Here is a 27591-nt window from a genome sequence, read left to right on the forward strand (position 1 = left end):
GACACCAAAAGCACAAGGAACAAAATCAAAATTAGACAAGTGAGGCTATATCAAACTAAAAAGTTTCTATATAGCAAAGGATACAATCAACAGTGAAAAGGAAATCCACAGAATGGGAGAAAATATTTGCAAACCACATATTTGATAAGGGGTTAATATCCAGAGTATATAAAGAATTCCTACAATTCCAAAACAAAAAAAAAAAAAAACTGTTTTTAAAAATGGCCAAAGGACTTGAATAAACATTTCTCCAAAAAAGATACAAATGGCCAACAACCACATGAAAAGATGCTCAACATTATGAATCATCAGGGACGTGCAAATCAAAACTACAATGAGATATCACCTTACACCCATTAGGATAGCCGCTATCAAAAAAAATACAAAAACAAAACACAGAAAATAAGTGCTGGTGAAGACGCTCCAAACCCTGTACACTGTTGATGGGAATGTAAAATGGTGCAGCACTATGGAAAATACTATGGAGGTTCCTGAAAAAATTAAAAATAGAATTACCATATGACCCAGCAATCCCACTTCTGCGTATAAGGATCTCAAACAGGTATTTGCACACTCATATTCATTGCAGCATTATTCACAATAGCTGAGAAGTGGAGGCAACCTAAACATCCATTGACAGATGAAAGGATAAAGAAAATGTGGTATATACAGACAATGGAATATTATTCAGCCTTAAAAAAAAAAAATGGAAATTCTGTCACATGTTGCAACGTGGATGAACTTGGAGGACATTATCCTAAGTGAAATAAACCAGTCACAAAAGGACAAATACTGCATGATTCCACTTATATGAGGTATCTAAAGTAGTCATTCTTAGAAAGTGAATGGTGGTTGCCAGGGGCTGGGGGGAGGAAAAGGGAAGTTGTTTTTCAATGGGCACCGAGTTTCAGATTTGCAAGACAGAAAAGTTCTAGAGATGTGTTGCACAACAATGGGCACATAGTTACCAGTACTGTATTGTACACTTGAAAATGGTTAAGATGGTATATTTTATGCTATGTGTTTTTTACCACAATAAATAAAAAGATAAATCCTTAGAACAGAAAAAAAAAAAAGGAACTATTTGTGCATAAAACAACCTGAATAAATCAAACAAATTTCTAGTGAGTTATGCTGAGTAAAGAAATTCAATCCCCAAAAGTTACATAGTGTATGATTTCATTAATATAACATTCTTGAAATAAGAACATTATAGAAATGCAGAACAGATTAGTAGGTTGCCAGGGGTTAAGGAGGGTGCAGGGATAGAAGCGAAGTGGGTGTGGCTATAAAAGGACAACCTGAGGAATCCTTGTGTCAGTGGAAATGTTCTGTATCTTGGCCATATAAATGTCAATATTCTAGTTTTGATATTGTGCTATAGTTTTCAAGATGTTACCAGTGAGGGAAACTGCAAAGGGTATAGGGGATCTCTCTGTATTGTTTACTCTAACTGCACGTGAATCTACAATTATCTCAAAATAAAAACTTTAATTAAGTTTAAAAAATCTTTTCCCCAAATGATGGAGGTTAAGTGCTAACTGGAAACGATGCAGAGGAGATTTTAGGACTTGATTTTTACCTAGGTGGGGACAAAGGATGTAGGCTGACTCAGAAAGACTCTTCATGTCTGAGATGCTCTAACCTGGTTACCCCAAGGTTCACCAAAAAATGCATTCTGAGAAACCCTATGTTATCATTTTTCAAAGAGGAGAGTGGTCAGAATGCTCCTTAAGTTTTAGTCTTTAAAGGACTAGATGTTGGACTTGTGATAAGAAACCAGAGGAGTAATTATGGGCACCAGCAGAAGAGGAAAGGACCCCCAGAATCCAGAGCCAGTTGTCTGTGGGCTGCAGGCAAGTTTAGCTAGAGGGACAAGCAGCCACCTTCAAGATAGAGGTTTTCTTCTGATCCAGCACTGAATGAGTCAGGGTTAATACAATCCCTCTGATATCATTTGAACAGAGAACAATGCATCCTTTATTTCCACTGTTGCTTAGAAATCTGCCTCAAGAGTATATGGGAGCATTGCCTGAGAACACAATCTGGAAGAGCTAGTATCTTGGGACTATTGTGTTGGTTATGGGAGCCCAACCGATTATTCCAAGAAGAGGCCATCACTCCATCAGGAAGGTGATTAACCGTACTGGTGGGCTGAACTTAAGCTACAAGGCTGAGAATGAATGAAATTTACTATAAGTTACAGCAAAGTCTTCTCCATGATATTTGTCTACATGCTTCTGCCCTTCTGGAACCCCTAGTACTCAGAAGTGCTGGGAATGGAGTTCTTCATGGGCAGTAAAATCAGTAATAACTGGCGTTTACTGAGCACCTACCAGGAGCCAGGCATCGTGCTGGGGGTTTTTTGCACATCTCATTGAATTCTCTCAATAACCTAGTGGTGAGGTACTTAGTATTATCTGCACTTTAGAGATGAGGAGACTGAGTTTCAGAGAAGTTATATGGTTTGCCCAAGGTCACAAAGCTAGTAAGAGGCAGAGCTGAAATTCAAGCTCAGGCCCCTCTATCTATGAAGCCTGTACCTTTAGGAAAGTATCAAGCAGCATCGCACATAATAATGAAATCCAGGCCCTGAATCACCAGAAAATGACCCGATTCCCTAAACTCAGTTAAAAGAGGTCAGAGGGCAGGTGAAAGCTTTCTGCTGAATAGAGCAACATTTCCTCCACCCACCTGGTACACAGTAGGCACTCAATAAATGACCGTTAAGTGGAACTAACACAGAGGCCCTCCCACTCAGCTGTGTGTTTGGTGGGAGGACAGACGGCAGATGGTACCCTCTTGCCTGCCGTCCCAGTTTCATTTGGAAATGGCAAGACCGTCTGTGTTCTTGTCTGATGGGGATACGACCCTGGGAAGTCCTACAAGACAAAGCCATACACACACCAAGTCACTTTGAAGTGCATGAGACAAAGAAACTCAGAGTGAGCCCCAGGGAATCGGTGATGACCTCAGAAGCAAAGTATGAAGTGAGCGAATCCTGGCACCTCAGCGAATTTCACAGACTAAACAGGGGGGGTAGGCGAGCGCTTGGAACTTCTGCTGACGGAGCAAGCAAGGTTACCCGGTGGCTGCTGGGTTTGCAGGAGAATCTGCCTTTGCTGAGCGTGCACAAGTGGCCTCTCTAGGAATAGACCAGGAAGCAGAGACCCACGCACAGGCAGCACTGCCCATCTGGGCAGTTCCTCTGCCGTGGGCTGCTGATATTCCCACTGTTTCGGATTTATCCTCCAAGAGTTTGGGATGGAGCAGAAGCTGGGCCCCTCTGCTGAGAAAATCGAGGAGACTTGATAAAGACTCAGAGGCCGCTGCAGCCAAAAAGTCTGTGATGGGAGGGGACAGGGGCTGGATGAAAGGTTTGCACAGTGTCCAGACAGTTTCAGATTTAATTGTTTCAGACTGGAAGGAGGGAGCACGCGGGGAGCATGAGAGAAGAAGAAAGAAGACATTAATGAAGGAATAACGGCCAAGGCCATACTAAAAATACTTCCCAGCACATATTTCTCCCAATGCAAAGCAGCTCTTTCAATTAAGGATGTGTCATTTCCTGGGTTATTAAATCCAGATCATGGAACATTCCACTCTGGGACAGTAAAAGAGGGTCACATTCTCAGCCTCCAAAGAACAGGATGGCGGCCCCCAGTGTTTTCACCACTCGGCTCCCCACTGAGCTGCTGGAGAGAAGCTTCCCGCAGGGCGTGTCTGTGTAAAGCTTGGGGGCGGGGGGTGCACAGCATGGCACTCTTTCTCAGGCACCCCAAGTGCCCCAGCAGTCACTTTGAAGGGCATCATCATCTCAAGCCAGTAAGGCTTTGCAGGAACCAGAATTTGGGGGAAGAAGCATTAGTATCCACTTTGCCTTGGTTACTACAATAAACACCAGTGACCTTTAACATATTGTAAAGCCAGTCACATGGCCAGAGTCTCCCCTACTAGACTAAGGAACTTAAAAGAAAATCACAGTGTCTTTCAGTGCTGGGCACAGGGACCTGCATGCAGTAGGTGCCCAATAATGTATATCTCTCTTTTTAGGGGGAAGGGGGATTATACACACTGTGCAGCCAAGGAGCCCTTGAGAAGGTTCCCTGCGACAGCCCTTCCCAAACATTTAAGCAGTTTGAAACTTCTTGTGCCTTAACTAACCTCGTCTAACCTGCATCTGAGCAATGGGTTTGTGATGTAATCACCTTAAGAGCTGAGCAGATTCTTGTTAAAGATAAATTGGGGAGAAATTGAACAGCAAAATGGGCTTCAGAGCTAATACAAGAACTGAGGATTTCAAGTGGGAAAGATCCTCAGAGATCAGACAAGTTTGGACCACACAGTATTTTCTAACAAGTTTGACTGTCAACAACATTTAAAAATCAGGAGATTTCAGATAAAAAGAGACTCTCCGACTTCTGTTTCAACAAAATTAATCAGCAGAAATGGGAATCCTAGGCCTGCATGTGGTGTCTGGCTGGAGCAAAGGAGTAGTTCCCCTCTGGACGGGGCACGCACTGCCAGCTTCCAAGGGCCACTCTGCTCCCCCTTGTTTGAACTCAGAGCTCTGCCCTCATGTCATCTTCCCTGCTCCCTTTGGGCATTTGAGGTGGCAATTTGTGACCTAGTCCATCCCTTTTTCACCCACAGAGAACTGGTCCCATCTCTTACTCTCCATCCTCAAACCCAGTTCTTTTCCATGGGCTGCTGGTATTCCCAGTGTTTCTGGATTCAACTTCAAAGAGTTTGGGATGGAGCAGACACTGGGCCCCCTCTGCTGGGAAGATCTGGAGGATACTTCGGATAAAGACTTAGAGGCAGCTGTGGCCAAAGGGTTGATGACAGGAGGGGACAGGCCTCCCTAGTCCTGAGCAAGATGCTTCCTTAGGCCTCTCCACCCTGTCTACCTGCAGCCCCTCCTCTCCCCTGGGCAAGCCCCCAGATCAGAAACTGTTCTGACAGACACACATTTACATCCTCATGGACTTCTCTTCTTTCTATTATTTCCACTGGGCTACTAACGGGGAAAAAGCAAACACTGCTTCACCAAAAACTGCATCATGAAGTACTTGTCCCTCACTCAGATCAGATGGTGAACATAGCAGAAATCCCAAACTATAAACACTGAAGAATTTCTCAGGAAGCAGCAGGACTGTCAAGGAAGGAATATGGTTGCTTAAAAGATGACAATGATCACAGAAATCAGGACAATAATAACATGGGTCTTGGTGAATAATTGATTAGTTTGTGTCGGGCACAGTACTTGGCATTGTACATCTTACTTCTTATTTTTATAAGAACCCTACAAGGCAGGTGGTATTACCCCCTCTTTAGAGATGAGGGAAATGAACACAGAAAGTAACTGCTAAAGTAGACATTTTTCTCCCTGGGCTAGTGGCTTAACCTTCTCCCACTTGCCTGGATGGACCTGGTCCTGGTGTGAAAAGCCTCTTCCAGGACTGGCCTGGAAGAAAATTCATGAGCCTACTTACGCTCTGCCATTTGTCTCCTTCACAGTGGCTGCAGTCTTGGACTCCAAGGCGTTGTTGAAAGTGGCGATGTTTTCAGAGGAGTAGAGGCCAGCGGGGTTGTTGTACTGGTTTGTGATTACCCTGGGAGCAGAGCTGGAGGCAGGTGAGGCAGTAAAGGGCATGGCACTCCGGTTGTGGGCACTTCCTATGTGCAGGACCTCCTGCAGGCAGAGATCAGAGGAGAAGTCAAGGGAGGCGTTCAACGTGCACCCCTCAAAGGACAGTGCAGGTTGAACACCAGGGAGAGAGGTGTTCAGTGAGCTACAGTGGCCCTGGTTCAACGCCAAACTTTAGCTGCAGGGCTCTGACATACCCACTAGACACAGGGCAATGACCAGGGAAGTCTCACGAGATGGACACATGTGCAGGTTCACATGCCAGCTCTGCCTTCTGATTCTTCCCGTAGGCCCAGTAAAGCCTGATCTCCTGCTGGGTACCCCTGGGCAGCACACCCCTAGATGCCTTGAGGTGTCAGATTCCAAGTTGGAGCTGAAACACCCTTTCAGGGCACATTCCGGAGGGATTATGGTACCAGGAGGAGAACAGGCAATCACTTCAGTCATTGCAAAGCAGGAGATAATAAAAAGTGGAGATAAATTCCCCAGAACTGAGCGGGTTAGACAAACAAGAGAAGGGGGCTGTAGTGTCACCAGCTGAAGCAGCTGTTGACGAGGCAGAGATAGCCTCAGGGCTCCGACAGAAGAGGGCTAAAGGGAATCCAGGATGTGTTGTTTCTTGTTGGAGAAGGACAAGGCTAATCAGATGGAAGGTTGGGGGTACCTGCTACAGGGCAGTGCCCAGGGCAGCTGCAGGAAAGGACTTGAGTTCCTCCTGTGCTCATTCCCCCCTTTCTGTAATTCGAGAAGGCACTCTCCGCTCCCACACTGGGCTGCCAAGAGTAAGTGGATAATGACTACAGCTACAACACCTCAGAGCTTCTTTACCAACACCCAAAGACATTTTTAAACCAACATTCCTTTTTTAAAAAAATCACAGCTTTTCTGATGACTCAATTAGCAAGGTGCTTGCTGCATGGGCTTTCTGGATCAATCCATGGCTCCCAGGCGACAGCATGCTCTGTGCAGCCTACTAAACTCAATGTGTGTCACATTTTCTGGGTTCCCCAGAAATCTTCCTGAACCCTGGTCTCTTTCTTAACACTCAGACCCTGAACAACTGCCCCCAAAAGAGGTCCTGTCCTCTGGTGCTCTTTTTTTTCTGTCTCTTTTTTCCCTAAACCTTTAAGTCTTTCATGTTTTCTTAGAAAACATGATGAAAAGTATTGGTTTAATTCACTGTGTACTGATTTAAAATAAAAGACAACATGAAAATATTTTTATGATTAAGATTTCTTTTCCCCTATTCAGATAGGCTTCCTCTTCAACAAGTTGGAACCAGTGAGGTTTTAATGCATAAATTGAGTTGACTTTGCCCACATTGGACAGAAGCTAAGTACACAGATCATTTATAAAAAGGGAAGTATAATCAATTAAGAAAATAACTTTAGCAGTAACCAAAGCATAGTTAAGTTAAATTTGCCATAAATTTTATGGCAAAACTACCCAAGGAATAATACATGGTCATTAATGGCGGGAGACTTACAGATGGGCAGCCTGGGACTTTGGCCCACACCAGTGGCTATACTATAGCACTGTGTCTTGGCTCAATTTTGCCCTGTCGCTTCCTGTTCGGCTTTGGGCAAGTTACACCTCTCTCAGCCCATTTCTCATCTTGAAAATGAAGTCAAAGCAGCCTCTCTCACAAGCACGTGGTGTGAAATATTAGTGTGCCAATCACAGTGCGTGGCACACAGCAGACTTTCGAGCAGTGTCCACTCTTTTTTCCCTCCACTGAAACACATTTTCAATTAAAACAGAAGTCAGTAGAAACTTCAGGTTGGAAATTCTGGTTTTATTTTATAGAGAATCTTCCAAGAATATAACTGTTTTGTACAAAAAAGGAATATCTCTAACCCATGTGAAAACTGGTCTTTCCAGAAGTCAGGCGGTTAATTCAGGGCCTGCTTTTGGAAGGGATGATGTAATTGTTTGGGCTTTGTATTTATCAGTCTCCAAGGAAACGCAATAATGAGGAAATATAAACTAGGTGTGTAACTACTCTGACCTCAGATAAGCTGGGGTGTTGGTTGGCTTCACATGAACCAACAGATTTTTTAATTATAGAATGAACTCTGCTCTTACTCATTCCTCTATTTTAGAATGACTGGAAATGGAAGATTTTGGAAAAATGAGAGGTGGGAAGTTTTTCATAGGAACAAAGAATTACTGGAATCAAAAGAAAAACATACTCAAGTTAAATGTTAAAGTGTTTGAGAATTTTTTTTTAATCTGAAGAGAACTACTTTCAAAATATTAACACAGGTAACCAGATTATATGATTAAGATGAAAATTCAAGTATAATACATATAAAAGGTATAACTAAAATTTCTTTCTTTTATAATTTTTTTTTTCAGGAAGATTGGCCCTGAACTAACATCTGTTGCCAATCTTCCTCATTTTCTTTTTTCTCCCCAAAGCCCCAGTACATGACATAGTTGCATATCCTAGTTGTAGGTCCTTCTAGTTCCTCCATGTGGCATGCCGCCTCAGCATGGCTTGATGAGTGGTGAGTACGTCCGCACCCAGGATTGAGAGAATGTGAGAACTTAACCACTACACCACCGGGCTGGCCCCAACTAAAATTTAAGTACTATCTTATTTAAGTGAAAACTAGGATTTTAGATAGACCAAATTAGAACAAAATCATTCCTTATGTACTAAAAAATATATGAGAACTTAACACATTAAAACTTAACACTTATAGTAAATTTAGTGAAGTAGCTGAGAACTCCCTGGGAAATTGGAATTAACTGTGGCATGTTTTAAATTAGTTTGCACAACTGCCAGTTTATAGACTGAGTGCCATTTTATGAACTTTCCTTACAGGAGCTATATAGAATATAGGTTCATTTCAGTTATTTGAAATGGCAGATGCAAAATGATCCTTATTGTGATTCTTAAGACTCTTAAGTATGATTTTTATTATATTAATGGAAAAAATTTTGTGTGACTGCATTTCTGAAATTTGAGAAAATACGACTTACACACAACCACTCGATTTACCCACACTAATGTACCCAGTGAGTTCAATTTCATATAAGTTTCTGTTTCATGTATAAAAGATAGCTAGCTAAATGTCATCTTTTGACTATAACTCCATTCACCATAAAAACTAAATAGTGTCCCAAATTTAGAAAAGAAAATTAAAGTTCAAATCTTCAGTTGGGGTTAAACGTGCAACAATCACAAACCAATCTAAAAGAAGTTTCAAAAGCCATTATCAATTTACTATTAACTACCATTAATAACTCATTAATTTATCCAACAGACATATACTTTGTGAAAAGTAGCATGTTAGGGCCGGCCCTGTGGCTTGGTGGTTAAGTGCACACGCTGCGATGCTGGTGGCCCGGGTTCGGATCCCGGGTGCGCATCGAGGCACCACTTCTCCGTTCATCCTGAGGCCGAGTCCCACATACAGCAACTAGAAGGATGTGCAGCTGCGACACACAACTATCCACTGGGGCTTTGGGGGGAAAAAATAAAATAAATAAAATCTTTAAAAAAAAAAAAAGTAGCATGTCAGGCACGAGAAATTTCACAAATATGTTGTAAACATTCTTCTTTAAGTTTTTTCCCTTAATTCAAAAGACTACCCATTCATTACAGATTATTTAGAAGATGCAATTAAGGAAGAAAGAAATAAAATTACCTATAATGTAAGTACTGAGAGATTTATTAACAAATATGGAATCTTCTGACAGCCTACTGTCCCAGGAAATTCTATTTGGCCAACAAATTATGCTTTGACTCCCTACCACATTTTTCAGTAAGAATTACCACTTTATTTAGTAATTTTAAGGACTCACTAGAAGGCTCACTATAACAACAATCAAGATTTCCACCCTAAGGCTCATGGAAACCAGATAGTGGGATACAGGGAGGAGAGGCAGGGTTTACTATGAAATTTCGCCTTATTTCCTTTAGGCTCTAGGCCTCCGGACCCACACTGATTTTCATCCCTGGCATGATTCATGTGTATCTGAAATCCATAATGAGCTGAGTCAGCTTCTTTATTTTACATGGTCCTGCCACCCTATTCTACACAGGAAGGCTTCCACCCGCTTCCCGTATAGCCTTCCTACCCCCTGCTTCCAGCCTAGGCCATGGTGTCACTGCCTTGGGGTTTTCCAGCCCTTTCCTCCCACAGTTTCCTTACGGGAAGAACCGAACAAGAGCCAGGTCCCAGCAGTGACAGTGGAGGGCTCTCCCTGCATCTTATTCCCAGGCCTCCAGGGCAGGAAAACCAGGAGCACACGGAGGTGTGTCGAAACCAGAGAAGATGCTGGGTGGTGAGAGAAGCGACAATGGTGAACAAGTCCTTACCTGAGGTTCAGAAGCTAAATTCATCTTGTACGGATGACGCTTCCCTTCCTCTGTCACCAGAGGGGACCAGATTTTATGTTCAGATCTACAACAGATTGACAAAGCTGTTGTTTCATTGAGGCCAAATAAATAATATATAGTCAAAACAGAGTTTGAAAATGCCTCCTATTGTCTGACTACCAGCCTCTGAACTAGCACTCTGCCGCTCGCCTTCCCCTCCATTTTACCACCAGGGTGATCTTTCGAAAGCACCAATCTGGTGACGCCATGTCTGATGGCTGCCCACACTCCTCTGTCTCTCCCAGGGTTCTCGATCCAGGCCAGATAATCAACTTATTCACAAAGCTTATGTGGCCCAATTAAAAGTGATGCCTCCCTTCTTGAGCATGTGAAGGATTTCTTTGTATCAATCACATAGCAACAATCTCAGTCTAGTCTCAGTTTTCATTAGTGTAGTTTTTCCTCTCTTACAGGTAGAGAATATTTGCACTCATCCTGTATTGTCAGAGTGCGTAGCAGAGTGCCAGATATATACTAGATATACCTGTTGAATTGTTGCTAAATGAATCAAAAATCAATGAATGAATGAATGAATGTCTTGAACAGGGCTTGAAGGAGAGGATTTGGACTGAGATAGAAACGGCGATGAGAATGAGGAGTGCTTTTGAGGGGGTAGTAATAAAATGGTGTAGCCCCCATGGGGGGAGGGCTCTGAAATGTACAAAATATTCTGACATGCTGCCCCACACTTGGTCCTCCAGCCCGTCCTGTGGCATAAGGTAGAAGAAAGTGAAAAACCTACTTTACAGATGAGAACCTGAGCAAAGCGTTCAGGATGAAAAGTTGTGGAAGCTGTTTAATGAGACATTAAAAGCAGGTTAATAGGAGATCAGAATGAAAAATGTGAACTTGATCCAACAAGAAACATGGAGCCAGCAAAGACTGAACCAAATCAGTCCTGAAATCATGTCCTTGCAGGACCCCTTCCAAGACTAAACAGAAGAAGAATGGGAATGCTACCCCAATTACAACTCCCAATGCACTCTCCTCACTCATCAACCTGTTGAGAACATCCAGCTCTCTTTTCTTGCAGCGTACTTAAACTTACAGTAAGCATTTTTGTCTCATGTGTTGACATCTTTCTCTGTTATTGTAATCTCCTGGCGCAGTACCCACCGCTCAGCGTAGTGTGGTCTGAGCAGCACTCTAAGTAGATTCTCGATGATTTCCAGGAAGAAATTTTCATTTCATTATACCTGACAATATTTAACTGACTTGACTTCCTCAAAATTTTGGTTAGTTGTGTTGGATCAGGTGAAAATGCAGATCTCTTAGAGAAAGTCGCCCACACTCTAAGAAGCACTGTGAGAAGTAGAGAGGAAAATGAGCAACCTGAAATTCCAATTCCACAGGCCTTTTGGCCTGCCTACAGCACACATGGCACTGAGCTGGCGGGTAGAGGGGATTCTGAGACGTGAGGCAGTCTCTGCCCACAAGCAGCTTCCAGTCGATCAGAAATGAATGAGCGTTTCCACGGGCCTTACCTGGCTACCGTGAGAGTCATGTTGTCCGTGCAGCCCTTGATTTTGTTCTGAGCTTCCAAGTGCGTCATATTGCTGGTATTTTCCCCATCGATGGCTGTGATTACATCTCCAATACATAAATTAGCTGTGGCAGCCTTACTTCCTGGAGTCACCTGGATAAAAGGAGAGAGTAGGCTAGTTACCATTCGTCTCCAAGGAAACCAGAGTAAGTTACCACCAGGTTAAGTGTTCACTGATGTGGATCAAAGCATTTAAAAAGGAAAGAGGGCTGAAATCATAAGTTTCAATATTAACAATACTTTACATTTATGTAATACATTGTGGTTTACAAAAAGTCCTTTTCTATACACAATCTCATTGGATCCTTAGAACAACCTTGTGAGAAAGGAAGACAAATGTCAGTTCCCATTTTAGACCACGAAGCGAAAGCTTAGAAAGATTTGTGACTTAACCTGGGATCACTCAAACAGCATATTACTATTACTAGTCATCCAACTAGTATATTACAGAGCCAGGACTCAAATCTTGAACCAGACCCAATGTTCTTCCCACTGAACCTTGCTGCTTCCTTAAAATAAGTCAATTAGACACACTTAGGGAACATTACATACAGTAACATCCTATTTCTACTAAAAATCTTAATAATCGACATGTTACTTACATGCAGAAAAAACTGCAACACTGCACACCAAACTGTTCTATTATACATTTTTGTAAGGTTTTTGTTTTTTACAATGAGCTTGAATTACCTTGTAGTTAAAAAAAGCAATGAAGAATATTTTAAAATACGGCAGTATAGGTTTACACTGGTTCATTTCCTCCCACCTGAGAAGCTGACTCTGATTAGGGTCCTCTGCTACGCGTAGCTGCTTTTCTGCCAGCTAACACTTCTAAACCAGTGGTTCCAAATTTATGGGCCACCAATGCTTGAGGGAAGCCAGTCGATTACTGCAATGGGTCCTCAAATCCATCTGCCTACTGAGCATTACATGTAGACTGAATAACATCATGCCTCTTACACAGATGTACAACTATTTTCAAGTGAATACAGATGCTGTTGATGAACAAAGTACAAGCTTATTTTGAAGTAGTACTAACCTCAGAATAACTTTTTACTATTAGGCATTTTCTAAACCGAAGTACACTAAAAATATTACTATCATCTCAGGGTCAGTCCATGACTTTGACATTAAAGACCTTCCTTGATGGGAATTCCAAGCGCCCCAGGAGCAGAGCAGCGGTAACACACCCAGACTCCAGCGCCCAGAGGGTTCTGGCCTCCCCTTGGAGAAGGCCCTTGACTCCTGGGAGCCAAATGAGGAAGGTCTTGTAAACACCTGGGTGTCTCCTACAGCTGAACCACAGATAAGAGGCCCTTCAAGGCACCATCCAGGACATAAGGCTTACGCCCTAAGGTTCTGCATCTGATGCAGTTTTCAGCAGTCAGTGTCCAATCAGCCCTCACCAGACTGAAAACACTGACCCTTTTGAGGAGGCTGGTGTGATGCTGCTGTCATGGTCCACGCCCCCCGATCAGCACCCTGACCCCATAAAATAAGGGGAGGGTGACTTGATCCTTGACGTCCCTTCTGGTTCGGACATGCTATGACTTTATCAGGCAAAACTCTCCTGGAATGTAGCAGGATGTGGAAACCAGTGCATCTTGACCTCCTAACCTTCCTTTCTGACTTTCCCATCATCTGTTTACCAAAGATCTGGCCTTTAGAAAAATGAAAGCCCCCTGATCCAAGGTTCAGACCTTCTTCTCATTCAGATACTGGGAAAAGATCTTTCACATAGGCAAATGTAGGCTGTGCTCTCCTTGTAGTCAACATTGTGGAGTTAGCCTCTGAGTCACCCAGTATATGCAGTAAAAAACCAATTCCTCTCATTTTCTGCCTGTCTTCCTGAAAAGACGGATCTGGGGTGACTTCATGTATATTTCGCTTTTTCTAAAGAACAATACAGCCCCCCCTTTTTTAAAAAATGGCCCTAAGCATCACTTTATGTGGGATTGGCAATGGTTCTGGGTTGGCAAATTCTATCTCCAGGGAGAGCAGCCTGATCAAACCCATTTATCATGACTAAATCTAACAGTGTGAAAGAATCCCTTTAGAATTAAATCCAAAATCATTGACACGGTCCCTAAAGACTGTGCCTCCCTCCTCACCCTCATCATGCCATCCCACCACTAAGTTCTAGCTACAAGGGCCTTCCTTACTTCTTTCCCACCTCAGGGCCTTAGCACCTGCTGTAACCGCTCCCTGATTAACTTCTCATCCTTCAGGTGTCAGCTGAAATGACCCTTCTGAGAGAGGCCTTCCCTGACTGCCAATCTAAGTTAGATCCCCCTGTCGTCCTTTTAATACATTCTGTTCTTCTACTTCTTCATGGTAGAAGAAGTGGTACTCGTCACGTTAGGTTTGTAAATCTATTTTGTGGGTTTGTTTATTTAATGTTTTGAGAGCCTACAAAACAGTAAGGTGTTTGAGCACAGGATTTTGTCTGCCTTTTGCGCCGTGGTATCCCCAGTGCCTAGCACAGTGACTGGTACACAGTAGTTGCTCAATAAATATTTGTCCAATGAGTGATTGAGTCTAAAATATCTAGCGTTGTTAAATATGTAATCATGCTTTTAGCCTTTAAAAATGCTTTAAAAGCCTTTTCATTTTAGCCTTTAAAAATGACTTTTTCAAAAGAAATCAAATAATCATTTCCCTCAACATCGCTATCCTGGAATGTGACCACTCACAAAACTAAAATGATGAGAGGGCGGGGGTGGGGGAGGCTTGCGAAAGTGAAAATAGAAGTTTCTTTTTACTTTCATATGCTCAGCCACTAAGAACTCTGGAATTTCCAGCATTTGGTTCACACTGTCTTGAGGGAGAGGCATTTCTGCTCACTACATCCCGACAGGCCCTGGACAAGCTAGAACCAGTCTTAAGAGTCCTAAGCCTGAGTAATCAAGGCCTGGCCATCCTATCATTCGCTCTGATTTTTTTTTTAAGTCAAACTGATGGGAAGCCAAAGGAAATCTCGGAAAGTTACAAGACAAGATCATCAGATGGGACTCGGATGGAATCACATATAAACAGATCAAGTTCACATTCTTTTATGTGCTATTTTTGAAAAAACAAAACAAATTTAAACAAATTATGGAATCTTTTATAAAGCCCTTTCACATACAGTCTCCTATTTGAGATAATGATAATGACGACCTCACCACCAACACATAACTACACAGATGAGGACACTAAGACTCAGAGGAGTTGTGACTGATGCAAGTTCACACAGCTCAAGGCTTGAGCCTGAACTTGAAACCATATCCTCTCATTCCAAATTCCATTCCCTTTCTGCTTTACCACAATGCCACATGCAGAGGCTCCAAACCCAACTGCCAGAGCCAAAGGAAAATCCAGAATTAAGGAGACTCATCTGCTATGGCCTTCTACACAAGGAACTGGAGTGTCACAAACTCCTGCCACCACTTGGGTGCCTCCCCACCACAGGACAATCATCTCCATTGCTCTATACTGAGCTGGGGACCAGCAACCCCATCCCTTATAAAATACCCAAATCATAACAGGGAACTGCAAAGGGCTTCAGGAGAGAAGGCCTGTGCCTCCAACACTGGTTAGTTCCCATCTTGAACGGTGGACTCCATCCTTACTACACACTAACTATTCATCACAATCATAACAATAGCCATCAGTTAAGGAGTGCTTATTAAATGCCAAGCACAGTTGACGTGTTTGACATGGGTTAATTTACCAATCCTTATGTGATGCTATCAGGTAACCAACATTATTTGCATCATTGCAGATGAGGAAATGGAGGAACTGGGGTTAAGCAGTTTGCCTGAGGTTTACACAGCTGGTGAGTACCAGGCTGTGGGGCTCCAGAGTCCGTCCACTTAACCCAGTATACCACACTATCTATTCTAATTTCTTCCTGACCATCAAATTCCATCAGAGCTAGCTCATAATGGAGTCAGCTTCAATTTCTAAAAAAGAAATCCTATATTCTCATCCAAAGACCCATTAGTTTGATGGACATCCTCAAAAATTCTCTTCCGGCTTTCTTCCCCAGAGACCATACAACTCGATCACACAACTCTTGCTGCATGAGAATAAATGAGGTTAGCCACAACAATTTCCACTAATGAACAACCTGCCATTTTCTGCAGAATTCACTCATGTCTTCCTCACTCTTTGGCCTCCCAAGGCAGACACTTTGCTCAGAGGCCAACCCGTACATCCACCCTATACTGCAAGTTCCTAATGGATCTTTAAAGCTTACGCATTGCTGCCAGATTCCTGAGCACATAAGAAGGTTTTGAAGAGTTTAATTTCACTTCTAAAAGGTGCACAATAGGACAATGATGTAGCTCTCCCACTTTCTTCAACTTATATCTAAATAACTAAATATTGCTATTATACAGAACTGGATGCCTACCCACTGGCCATGACACATGAAAGATAACCTTCCTCCTCTGTGATAATGGCAAGTTTCTATTTTATCCCTCCTCTGTTCCCTCCTTCTCTCTCTCATTTATTCATTCATCAGACAGTCATTCCGTAAGTACATTCTGAAAGACAGTGTAGCTTGTTGATTAAGATGTGTCTTCTGAAGTCAGATGGCCAGGGTTCAAGTCCTATCTCTGCCACTTGTAAGCTTGTAAGTGTTCAAGTCCTATATCTATCCTTGGGTGGGGTATTTCACCTCTACGTGTCTCACTCTTCTCATCTGTGAAACAGAGATGATAACAGTCCTGACACCAGAAGGCTGTAGTGAGGATTACATGAGATGATTCAGGCAGAGCACAGTATGGAGCTCTAGAAATGTGAGCTATTGTTTGTAGATTCCAGGAACCACCCAAGGCACTGAAATACAGATGTGAAAAGGATGGTGCCTGCCATCAAGGAGCTCACAATCTCCAGGGGCAGACAGGCATGTACAACAGCTGATGAGTGCTGTGCTAGAAGCAAGCAAAGAGGCAAGGGGAGCCTAAAGGTAGAATCAGAGAAGACTCTCAGGAGGAGGCGTTGCTTAACACCATGCAAAAGTACTACAGGAGGCGTGAATGAGCATGCCAAGTTACAGGAACAGCATGTGGACTGGCATGGATGAAACACAGGAAGCGAAGAGAGAGGAAGGGGATGAGGCTGGAGATGTAAACACAGACCAGGCTGTAAGAACCCTGTTATTTTCCTTCTGAGAAGATTGTACTTTATCTGGAAAACAATGGGGAACAACAAAGGAACTTAAACACAGTATCTGACTCGACCGTCCAGTTACTGCCAAGAAATAACCACTGAGCCTTAGTTCTGCGGAGATTAAGGTGACTGTATTTGACAGATGCTCTCATAATGACAGTTCAAAGAAGCAGACCCATTCAAGGGGTCACCCATTCAGCCCCTAGGCCAGCCATTCTGAGGCTGCTTTCCCCCAGTGGACCTTTCAAAAGGCAGTTCCACTTAAATTTACATGTTCTGTTGACAGCTAGACGGGGTTCCTTTAACTCCCTATGCTCAAGATAGAAAGCTGGAGGCCCATGAAATGAATCCAGCCCATGATTTTGTTTTCGTTTTTTTTTTATTTAAATTACTTGCCAATATTTAGGTATTGGTAAATTTCACACAAAACCTAGAGTCTCAGCTTCTTGTGAAAAATCAGAAAATCTGGCAATTCTGGACCTACATGCCCATACGGCAACAATCAGCACCAGCTGTCTAGATGAGGTATATGCTCTCCATTTAGCCACAGCCCCCACTACACTGTATTGCCCCCAACACAGAAACCTAGTACCAGCTGCCATTTATCATCATTTGTGCAGCTATTAATTTAATTTTCTTACTACCTCAACCTTGAGTCAAAACTTTTTATGTTGCCTCCTGACCCCTTCATATAAACATGTTTGTGACCACTGGATTAGTTAAAAAGTTACATAAAGTAAAATTATATATAGAAATGTTTTATGATTATCATTATGAGACACCCTGGCTTGCCTTGGACAGTAAACTATTTTCCCAGCTTAATTTTCAAAAGCATCCCATTTCACTCTCAAGAGTGTTCCAGTCTGGATGATAAATTGTATTGTCATCCTTTTGACAAACACAGGGATTTTAACCAAATACTTGTCAAACAGTTTAAACAGTTCAAACAGTTCGGATGCAGAGCTTTATTTTGCCTAAGGGAAAAATTGTATCTATTCAGAAGGTTCTCTGACTTTGACCTATGCACAGGAATACAGGTCAGTTTACTGAATGTTCACAGAACATTGTTAACCTTGCCCCCTAGAATTGGCATCTAGACCTCAGGCCAGAAATTGACCCAGCTCACCAATAACTCAGAGGAAAACTCTAATATTTGCAAGGATGAGGCAATGGTTCCCAAACAGGTTGGTCATCAGCTCCCATGGGGGTTTTAAAAATACAAATAAATTTCCACACCCCACCTCAGATCTACCAAAGAGGGTCCACACAGTAGGACCCAGGAATCTATAGCTTTTTTGAAGCTTCACAGAAAATTCTGATGTTCACTAGGTTTGGAAACATCAAGGAAGATGTTGACTATCCTTTTCCCTGAAATGAAGTTAAGTCATTAGGTAAACAAAAAATATTTAGACTCTAAAATTTCAGCTCCTCCAGAAGTAACTTCAAGGGCTTACTCTCCTATTAGAGTACGCAGAAGGCCCTTGAAAGAAAGGTCTATTAAAATAATATTTCTCTATCTCTTACCAAAACAGAGTGAAAGAAACACAGCCCCTATAATGTTGGTCAACATCCTTGAAGGTGCTGTGCAAATGGACTACTGTAGAAGTAACTTCATCGCAGATGTCTAAATAACTCAACATGGTTCTATTTTGCCTTGGCCAGAAAACTCACAGTGAACTGTAGTGTGCAATTACAGACATCACCTGATTTAAAAGTCCTGGCACATCTCCGTTTCCTCTTCTACGTTCCAATTTTTTGTTACATCTTATTATGTATGTTCTTGTGTTTTAAATATTGTAAATATGTGTTTTGGTGTTGTAAATCACCTTAAATCCTTCTTACAAGTAGGTGAGACAGTATAAATAATGATAGTTATAATTCAGCATTATACAAAACAAGACTGGAATACAGAAATTTGGAATTCAGGTTCAATCTCAGTCCCATGTGCCATTAGGGACAAATCTCCATTGAACTAATGGCTGTGTCAAAATATTTAGGTATAAACTGAAAAGATTCTAAGCTGGAGAAAAAAGCAGGACCCAGCCCTGCAGTATGCCATTTAGATGTGGAATTTGAACTCTCTTGAGTCAGACTTCTGACTCAATCTGTTTGTGGGCCCAAGCTATGTATGGCACAGACTTTGAGGCCACAGAAGCTGTATGAGCTTATGCATGGCCTGAAAAACCCAAGAATGTTTCCAAATGTTCTTGGTTAGTCTATAACCATTTTCTCAAGGAAATGAGGCAATAAAGTAGGGTTCAGGTACTTGTAGATGAGTTGTGCCTTAATCCAGCTTCACCTCACGATCAGTGCAAAAGGAAGCCATTAACGCTAAAGGGTGGCAGTTCAAAGAGACTTATTGCTCTCTTTGTCTGAAAGACCAACCACCATTTCTCAGGTGGGAATATATTAAAAAGCAGGTAGCAAAATAGAATTCCCTCATTTATCAAGAAGTCATTGAGTCTGTCAAAAGTTTCCATACAAGCCCCTGCGTACCTCTTGTGCTTTTATTTATTTATTTATTTTTTGTGAGGAGGACCAGCCCTGAGCTAACATCCAATGCCAATTCTCCTCTTTTTTTTTGCTGAGGAAGACTGGCCCTGGGCTAACATCCATGCCCATCTTCCTCAACTTTATATGGGAGGCTGCCACAGCATGGCTTATCAAGCGGTGCGTCAGTGCGTGCCTGGGATATGAACCGGCACACCCCGGGCCGCCACAGCGGAGCGCGCACACCTAACCCCTTGCACCACCAGGCCGGCCCCCACCTTGTGCTTTTAAACAGCTCCAACAACTACCACTCATACCCAAAGCCTAACCATTCACTAAACATATAACCTTAGGCAGGTTCCTCTCAATGACTCAAATGAAATTTATAATAGTATCAACCTCATTAGGTTATTGGAAGGATTAAATGAGATTACATTTGTAATGAGTTTAGAACAATGTCTGGCACATAAAAAGCACTGAATACATAGTAGCTGCCATTATTATTTTTTTAATAGTACCACTGTACCCTGATGCCTCCTATACGTTAGCCATAGTGCTAGGCTCTCTCTATACATAATCTTAATCCTCACCACAACCCTTGAAGACAAGCATTAGTATTCTCACTTTACAAATGAGGGCACTGAGGTTTCAGGAGCTAACCCTACTCGAGGACACAGCTAACAAATGGACAAGACAGGGTTTGAACCCAGATCAGGCTGATAACAAGACTGCATTTTCCCACAACATCAAGATGTCTTTAACTTTTTATTTGCTGCAGTAAAAATAATACAGAAAGTACAAAGCAATGACTTCTAAATAGTTCACCAGGATATAGTAATTTGATTTTTAAAATGCTTTAAAATGTGAATAGGAAAAAGTCTGGAAAGTTTTGCAGCAAATTGTTAATGTTTACCACTGGGAAGTAAGACTTGGGAAGACTTTTACCTCATGCTTTCCACATTTTTGTATTACTTGATCTTTTATAACAAGCATGAGGGATTTTATATAAACTTTTTTATTAAAGTATAACACATACAGAAAAGTATACAAATCATTAATATATAGCTGGATGGATTCTCATACAGACAGCACACCCACGGAACCAGCCCCAAATAAAAAAACAGAACATTACGCATACTTCCGAAGCCCCCTCGTCCCTTGTTCCCGTGACTAACTTCCTGGCAAACGTTACCAGGATCCTGACTTCTAACACTATACGTTAATTTTGTCTGATTAATTTTATATAACTGGAATCACCTACTACTTACCCTTTTACATCTGGCTTCCTTCCTTCAACATCGTGTGTTTGTGTTTGTGTGTGTGTGCACGCGCGCGTGTGCGTCTGTCTCATCCATGTCATTGTGCATAGTTGTAAATCCTTCATTCTCATTGCTGTGGTGTTTTATATCATATAACTATACCACCATTTATTCATCCATTCTACTGTTGTTAGACATTTGAATGGCTTTGCATTTGGGGCTACTGTGAATAGTGATGCTTTGAAAATTCTTGACGTGGCTTTTGGTGCCCATGTGGACACATTTCTATTGAGTATTTAACTAGGAGAACTGTTAGGTCACAGGTATGGGTATGTTCAGCTTGAGAAGCATGAGTATTTTTTTATAAATTTTTTTAAAAACAAATGGATGTAAACTGTTGCTGCATCATCCGAATTTAATCTATCTATATGCATTTTAGACATCTTTATCTTATATATATCATACCTATGTCTTTATTGTCTGATTTGATATGATATGAGTAGTCATGTCTATAAAATTCAGGCCCTGAGTCCTTGGTCAATAACCTGGCCTCCTACAAAACCAGAGTGTTCTTCAGAAAATCATGTTTAATGTTTACAGCACTTACCAAGAAGGCAGTGCACTACACACATGAAAATACACCACAGAGCTCAGTTACGGAGAAGCATTCCAGCTAACCCCCAATGAGGCTAATAATAATATCAACAATCATACAGGGTGCTAAGTGTCATACAGAAATTACTTTTGTCTTAGGTTTTCATGGGTATATTTCATTTTGGACTTGGCTTGGCTGCCACTTCCCAGGCCCATCACTGGCTGGGCAAGGTGGATCTGTGCACTACCTGGTCATCTTCATTTGCCACAAAACTGCCCCCAAATCCCCTCGTAGCCACCCAGGCAGGCTTTACTCTGGCCAGTCCTTCAACTCCTCTGCTCTTCTGTTCTTCACTGTCCATATGGACATGGAATCCCATATGGACTGTTAATTGTCCCAGGTGGGGCCATGGCTTCTGGCTTTGCAGAAAGAACAGGGAGGGGAGGTGCTGCTCTGTGGGATGCTCTGAGCTCCAGGAGCACTCGGGCTGAGGCCACAAAGCAGCTGGAAGACCACCCACCCAACCCTCAGGGGCACAAGAGGCTCTGGAGTGAGGAACCCAGGAGGGTCCTACCCTTCATGTTGACGCCTGCACCATTACCATTTCTCACAGCTGTGTGCTGGGTAACACTATTACCAATGAAATATTGACAGTTACGGCTTAACAGCAGGCAGAATATAATGGTTAAAGCTGGTCTGGGAGTCAGTCTGCCAGGCTTCAAATCCTAGCTCTGCAATTTCCTGTGTCCTGTGTCCCTGTGTCACGGGTTGTGGCAAGTACAGAAGAAGATAATGCAAGTGCACTAGCAGAGAGTAGGCATTTGAAAAATGTTTGCCGCTATTAAAATATTATCATGACATAGAGATTAAAGCCATGGGCTTTGGAGCCAGACTGCTCAGCCAAATTCCAGCTCGGTCACTCACCACTATAAGATGTGGGCAAAGTACTCAATGTTTCCATGCCTCAATTTCCTCATCTGTAAAATGGGCATCTTAACTGTATCGACCTCACAAGATACTTGTGAGGATTACTGAGAGAATATATTAAGCGCTTAGAACACTTAAAGGCATATAAAAAGTCCTATATACATTTTAACTATGGTCATTATCTCAAGCCAATAAAAAAATATTTCTCACATAAATCTTTCAAGTGTAAACAGAGGCACTTGTGAATAACACAAGAGTCAGCTGGGCACAGATATTCACAGATGAATAACAAAACACAAATTCATCTGAAAACATTTCTGAATTCATAATATGTTTTCTCAATCAACTCATGGTTGAATGTACAACTAACTCCATATGAGACGCTAGGACGCTTTTCAACAATAAAAAAGTGGGCCCTCCTATTCAAAGGGTACAAAACCATTGGTCTGCTTGTTTATTATTTTATTTTATCTTTACAAAGAACTGAACCCCACAGAAGGCACGTGACTTGCCCAGGGTCTCCCAGTGTGGTACTCAGGACAGGAGCTCAGCTTGAGTCCCTGCCCTTGACACTTTACCAGGCATCATACAGAAGTTCTGGCAACTTCCCCAGGCTTTCCTCTGAGACATACTGGAAGTCAAATCATCCTTTAAAAATTAATTTTCTGGGGCCAGCCCAGTGGTGTGGTGGTTAAGTTGGCACGCTCCACTTCAGTGGCCCAGCGTTCACAGGTTCAGATCCCAGGTGCGGACCCACGCACCACTCATCAAGCCATGCTGCGGCAGGCATCCCACATATAAAAAAAAAGTAGAGGAAGATGAGCAAGGATATTAGCCCAGGGCCAATCTTCCTCAGCAAAAAGAGGAGGATCGGCAATAGATGTTAGTTCAAGGCTAATCTTCCTCACAAAAAAAAAAAAATTAATTTTCTGACATTGCCACTTTTGCTCATTTTTAACCAGTCTCTACGCTTTCCTTTACAAAGAAGTTAAAAAGTAGTTCAGTCAATGAAAAATTATGTAAATTCAAACAAATTACCTAGCCTATGGGCACCTGAGCTTCCTTCTGTACAAGGCAAAGAATATGGCCTTTCCTCTCCTCCGTGGAGCAATGGCAAGGCCCAGCCTACGGAATGTGACAGCTTGGAAGCCAGTCCCAGCCTAGTCCCTGCACAAGAGCAATTCCTTGGTGCTCTTCCCAGTCCTGAGCAGCCTAGGAGAGTGTGACCTCAGTGGTTAGATGATCATCTCCTCTCAGTCATCAGCCAGGCTGCCATACCTAAAAGCCATTCTTCTCCCCTCTCTCCTCCTCAAACACAAACCAGCAAGGTTGGATCCCAGGGGCTGGGGAAGGGGGAGAGTGTCTGGTTAGAGGCTCATCACATGCTTGGTGAATTTCACGCCAGTAGGCTCAAAGGATTCACTTATATGCTGTTCATCCCCTTTGATTCATCCTCTTCCTTTTCTCTCCTTAGATCAGCTGTGATCAGCTGGAGTAGCTAATATGTCCCAGGTGATCGATTTCACAGAACTAGGGAGTGCAGAGCAAGGGCAATTAATGCATAATGAGCCTTTATGAACATTTCTTGCTTTTCATAATCTGACAGACAAGTCCTGCTCTTTCCACCTTAAGGACATGATGTAAACCTACTTGAGTCTGGAAACAACACTCTCACACATCAGAAAAGACCCTCTGGCTACAGACTATCCATTTCTAAGCACCCCGTAGGATATCTGAGCAAAGGGCACCAGCATTCGCCATAAAACCACGCTGCTCTTAGCAAAGGCTGCCCAGGCACTCAAGAAGCAAAGGCGCAGCTCCTCCCACCAAGAGCATCCCCTTATCTCTGGCCCCACCCCTTCCTGTCTTTTGTCAGTTGCTGGGAGAGAAAAACAGTCAATATAAACTGAGCAGCAATTTGGGCCTGGGTGTGGATTCTCTGAAGGCTTCCCTTGAAAGCAACTAGAGGAAATAAGAAACTGACATGGAAAAAAAAGCAAGGAGATAGACAACTCCTCTATTTAGAGGAGTTGATTTGGAGATCAACTAGATAGATTTGGAGCAGGAACCGACAGAAAAAAATCTCAGCGGACAGTGGCAAATGTGTGGCTGGATCATCAGGGAATCCAAGGTAGAGGGCTTAAATGAGAAAGAGGGAAAAGGAAGAAAGCTAGTTTATGTCCACTTAAAGTTGAAAATCTGGATTGAAATTTTGTTTATCACAGTAAAATAGATGAAAATATTGAGGAGTGAAAGCTCCTGTTCACACACACACACACACACACAAAAATGTGTTCTGTATGATTCTGTGCAGAAAGCGGCAAAATTAAGCTATGGTGTTCAGGATGCATATTAGGTGATAAAACTATAAAGAAAAACAAGGAGGTGATTACTGTAAGTCTGGATAGGGTTGTGTGTAGTGAGCTGCAGGGGTGTTGGCAATGTTCTATTTCTTGACCTGGTGGTGACTTTACAGGTATTTGCTTTATAATCATTTGCTATGCATTTATATTTTATGAGTTTTTTATTTCATAATAAAAAATAAGTTAAAAAAGAAAAAGAAACAATTTCAAGTACACAAGATTACAGAGTTATATTCAGGAGCTTTAGCAGTTTAACAAAAGACTGGAGCCAATACCAGACTAATTCACGCAAGAGAAAGCAAACATAGTTATTTAAATAAAAGGCACTCCTCTCCAGCCTAATTTTATAGTTTGCTTTGGTGTGGAGACTCAAAGTCTACATATACAGATCCATACTAGCAAACTGTATCTGCCCAGGATGATAAACCTAGCACACCTACCAACCAGGTGTGTATAACTCTGTCAATGTTCACACCTCCTCACTACTGTTCACTTTTTACAGGGCACTCTCACATACCTTAACTCGCAGCCAATGATTATTGCAGAGATAAGGAAGGCAGCCTCAAACAGTAGAAGGCTCACCCCAGGTACAGCTCAAGTAAGAAGCAGAAACCAGACCAGCACCAGATCTCGGACGGCCACCTCAGGGTCCCTTTATGACAATGACTTTCCCATTCCCAGGAGGAGGCCCACATCTTTTTGATGTGGAAATAATGAGATGAAGAAACAAGTAAATTACTGTCAGCATGAGAATGTCACCTCCTCTGAGTCACTTTCACTTTTCAATTAAAGCACCTGCCAAGGGCATTATAAAGATTAGCTTCCCTCACCAGACCATGAACACCTTGAGAATGGAACTGTGTCCTCTCATTTCTGGGACCCCAGGGCTTTGCACAGTTTCGGGAATACGGTATATGCTTATTAAACCTGCGCTAATAAATAAATATATGAAGATACAAACTAATGAATTTACAGTGTTGTGTTTTCTACCCCATAGTGTCATTCCTATACAATGTCACTTGTATTAAGACTTTTTAAAGCAGTTAAAATGACAGGTGGTAACTGCCCTTTTAACAGATTGCCAATATATCCCCCACTTCTTAAAAAAGGTTTCATGTCACATATAAATTCAGAAGTGGAGAGGGCTGACAGGTTAATTATAGACACAAAGAGCAAGGACAAATGGACTATGAGGTAAGCAAGTCTAAATGTGCCTACCCTGGCCAAGCATTTATTAATAAGCCTGCAAAGATTTCTGGGCTGGGCCAGGTTCAACTCTGTGCCAGGCTTGGGGGCGGGGGTCCAGATAAAAGAAAGGGACAGCTCCTACGCTTTAGGAATTCAGTTGGTGGCAGTGAAGACAGCATGTACCTGCGAGAATAATCAAAGCAGTTCCCTCAGGTCAGCAGGTGGAAGACAGTGGGAAGACAGGGTCTAAGAACTGAGGCACCTGCCCCTTTTGTGTGTGGGCTGGTCAGAGAAGACCTCCTCACTCCACTAGGCCCACATGGAAAGAAATGTGGGTATAATTGTGGCTGGCAGAGAAACCAAGAGGCCCCCAATTCTTTTCCTCCCACATCTCCCACCATGCTCCTTCAGCTGCTGGAAGCTGGGACTTAAGTTAAAAGGACCCATAGTGATTTTCCCCTTCCCTCCAAGATGGATGTTCAGATGACTGGGGAGGCAAGTTTAGGGTCAGCTTCAGCAAGCAGATGGACCCAAGAATGGAATGTTGAGGCCTTTAGGCAAGACGTGGACACCAGGGAGTTGCTTTTCACTCCCTTTTTTCATTCAGTCAAAAAATATTTATTGGCCACTTTCTAGGTGCAGGCATTGAATGTGGCAACTCGCAATGGGACACGAAGCTTGCCTTTAGTCCAGACTAGACGACCAAAGCCTGGCTCTCTGAACCCTGAGTCTGGGTCTCCCTGGGGCTTCTGCTTTATTTGGGGGTGATGGGACCGGTGGGCTCCGATTGAACCTGGGCCCTTCCAAAGAGATGAGGCCACTCTAAGAAGTTTTCACGTACCAACCTCCCCCTGACACACACACACAAGGTGGAGACCCCATACCACCCCAGTATTCCCGGGGCAAAACGGCTGACAGGTTGATAATCTGGGAATGCCAGGCAGAAATATGGCACAGCCACGTCCTGTAAGAGGAGGGGAAGGTCCAAGAGGGTTTATTCGGGTTTGTTTCCAAAATCCCGCCTTTTCTCCAAAAGGGCATGAGCGAGGTGAGACCTGGACATGCATCAAGTCGAAAGAATGGAAAACTAGTTGTTTCGGTTGTTGTTTCTAAAGTTAATCCCACTCGCCCCCAGTAAACTTCCCACCCACTCCACCTCACTTTCCTGCTGCTTACAAACTGCTTTCTGCCACTCTGCGACTTATGAAGATCGTGAAAGTGCTATCTCCCAGCGCGCGGTCTGCGGGGATCCTCACTCCCTCGCCCGCTGACAAAGCGCGTCCACACGCCGGGCCGTGCTTCCGGGGCAAAGGGACGAAAACGGCCCCCTGCTTTCTCGCGGATGCGGTAAGGGCGCGCCCGGCCCCCGGCCGGCTCTCCCGGGAGCGCAGCGTTGGGGAAGGGGCAGCGGGCCCAAGGCGCGCGGAAAGCGCTCAGCGCGCGGCGCACCTGGAAACGCCCGACGGTCCCTGCTCGGTCCCGGGCTCGCGAACCCGCCGTCTCCGACAGCGCCCGCGGGACTCCAGCCTCCCTAGGGCCCCTCCGGGGCACGCCGCTCCCCAGCCTGGGAGCTCCTCGCTCCCCGCGCGTCCCAGGCTGCTCTTACCCGGGAAATGGCGAGAGGCTGCTCGAAGTCCTTGCCCCCCACGAGGCGGAAGCCCCATGGTCCCGGGCCCTGGAGGACTATTTGCTGGGTGGTCATGGCTCGGCGACGGCGGGCGGCGACCCGCGGGGACAGACGGGGCAGGACGCGGCACCGCGCGATGGGCTCCTCGGGCAGCTGTCGGAGAAAGAGCGCGCGGCTGGCCCCGGGCGCCTGGGGCGGGCGGGAGGAGCGAGGGAGCGAGGGCGGGGGCGGCTCCGCCCATCCCGCGTCGCGGCCGCCAGCCCCGCCTGTCCTCCCGCCGGTGGCCCGCAGCCGCTCCCAGCCCACAGCGCCGCAGAAGGCCCCGGCTGGGAGTCCGGCCGAGAGGGCCCTGAGTCAGGTCGCGGGGGTCAGTGTTCTGAGCAGCTGCGCCCTAGCCCCCAG

The 27591-nt window shown here is 43.6% G+C and overlaps 1 protein-coding gene across 1 annotated transcript in view; it reads right to left on the minus strand.

Moving 5' to 3' along the window:
- PDLIM1 (PDZ and LIM domain 1) overlaps positions 1-27364 on the minus strand; it is a 43342-nt gene extending 15978 nt beyond the window's left edge. The window contains exons 1-4 of the mRNA XM_004427877.3: positions 27169-27364; positions 11525-11676; positions 9981-10065; positions 5496-5695 (exon numbers count right to left, since the gene is read on the minus strand). Of these exons, the coding sequence (XP_004427934.1) occupies positions 5496-5695; positions 9981-10065; positions 11525-11676; positions 27169-27264 (533 nt within the window). The 5' untranslated portion in view covers positions 27265-27364. The remainder of the gene's footprint in view (positions 1-5495; positions 5696-9980; positions 10066-11524; positions 11677-27168) is intronic.
- Between the last annotated feature and the right edge of the window lie 227 nt (positions 27365-27591).

The sequence above is a fragment of the Ceratotherium simum genome, chromosome 6 (assembly GCF_057802395.1).
Source record: "Ceratotherium simum simum isolate JZ-2026a chromosome 6, ASM5780239v1, whole genome shotgun sequence".
NCBI lineage: Eukaryota > Metazoa > Chordata > Mammalia > Perissodactyla > Rhinocerotidae > Ceratotherium > Ceratotherium simum.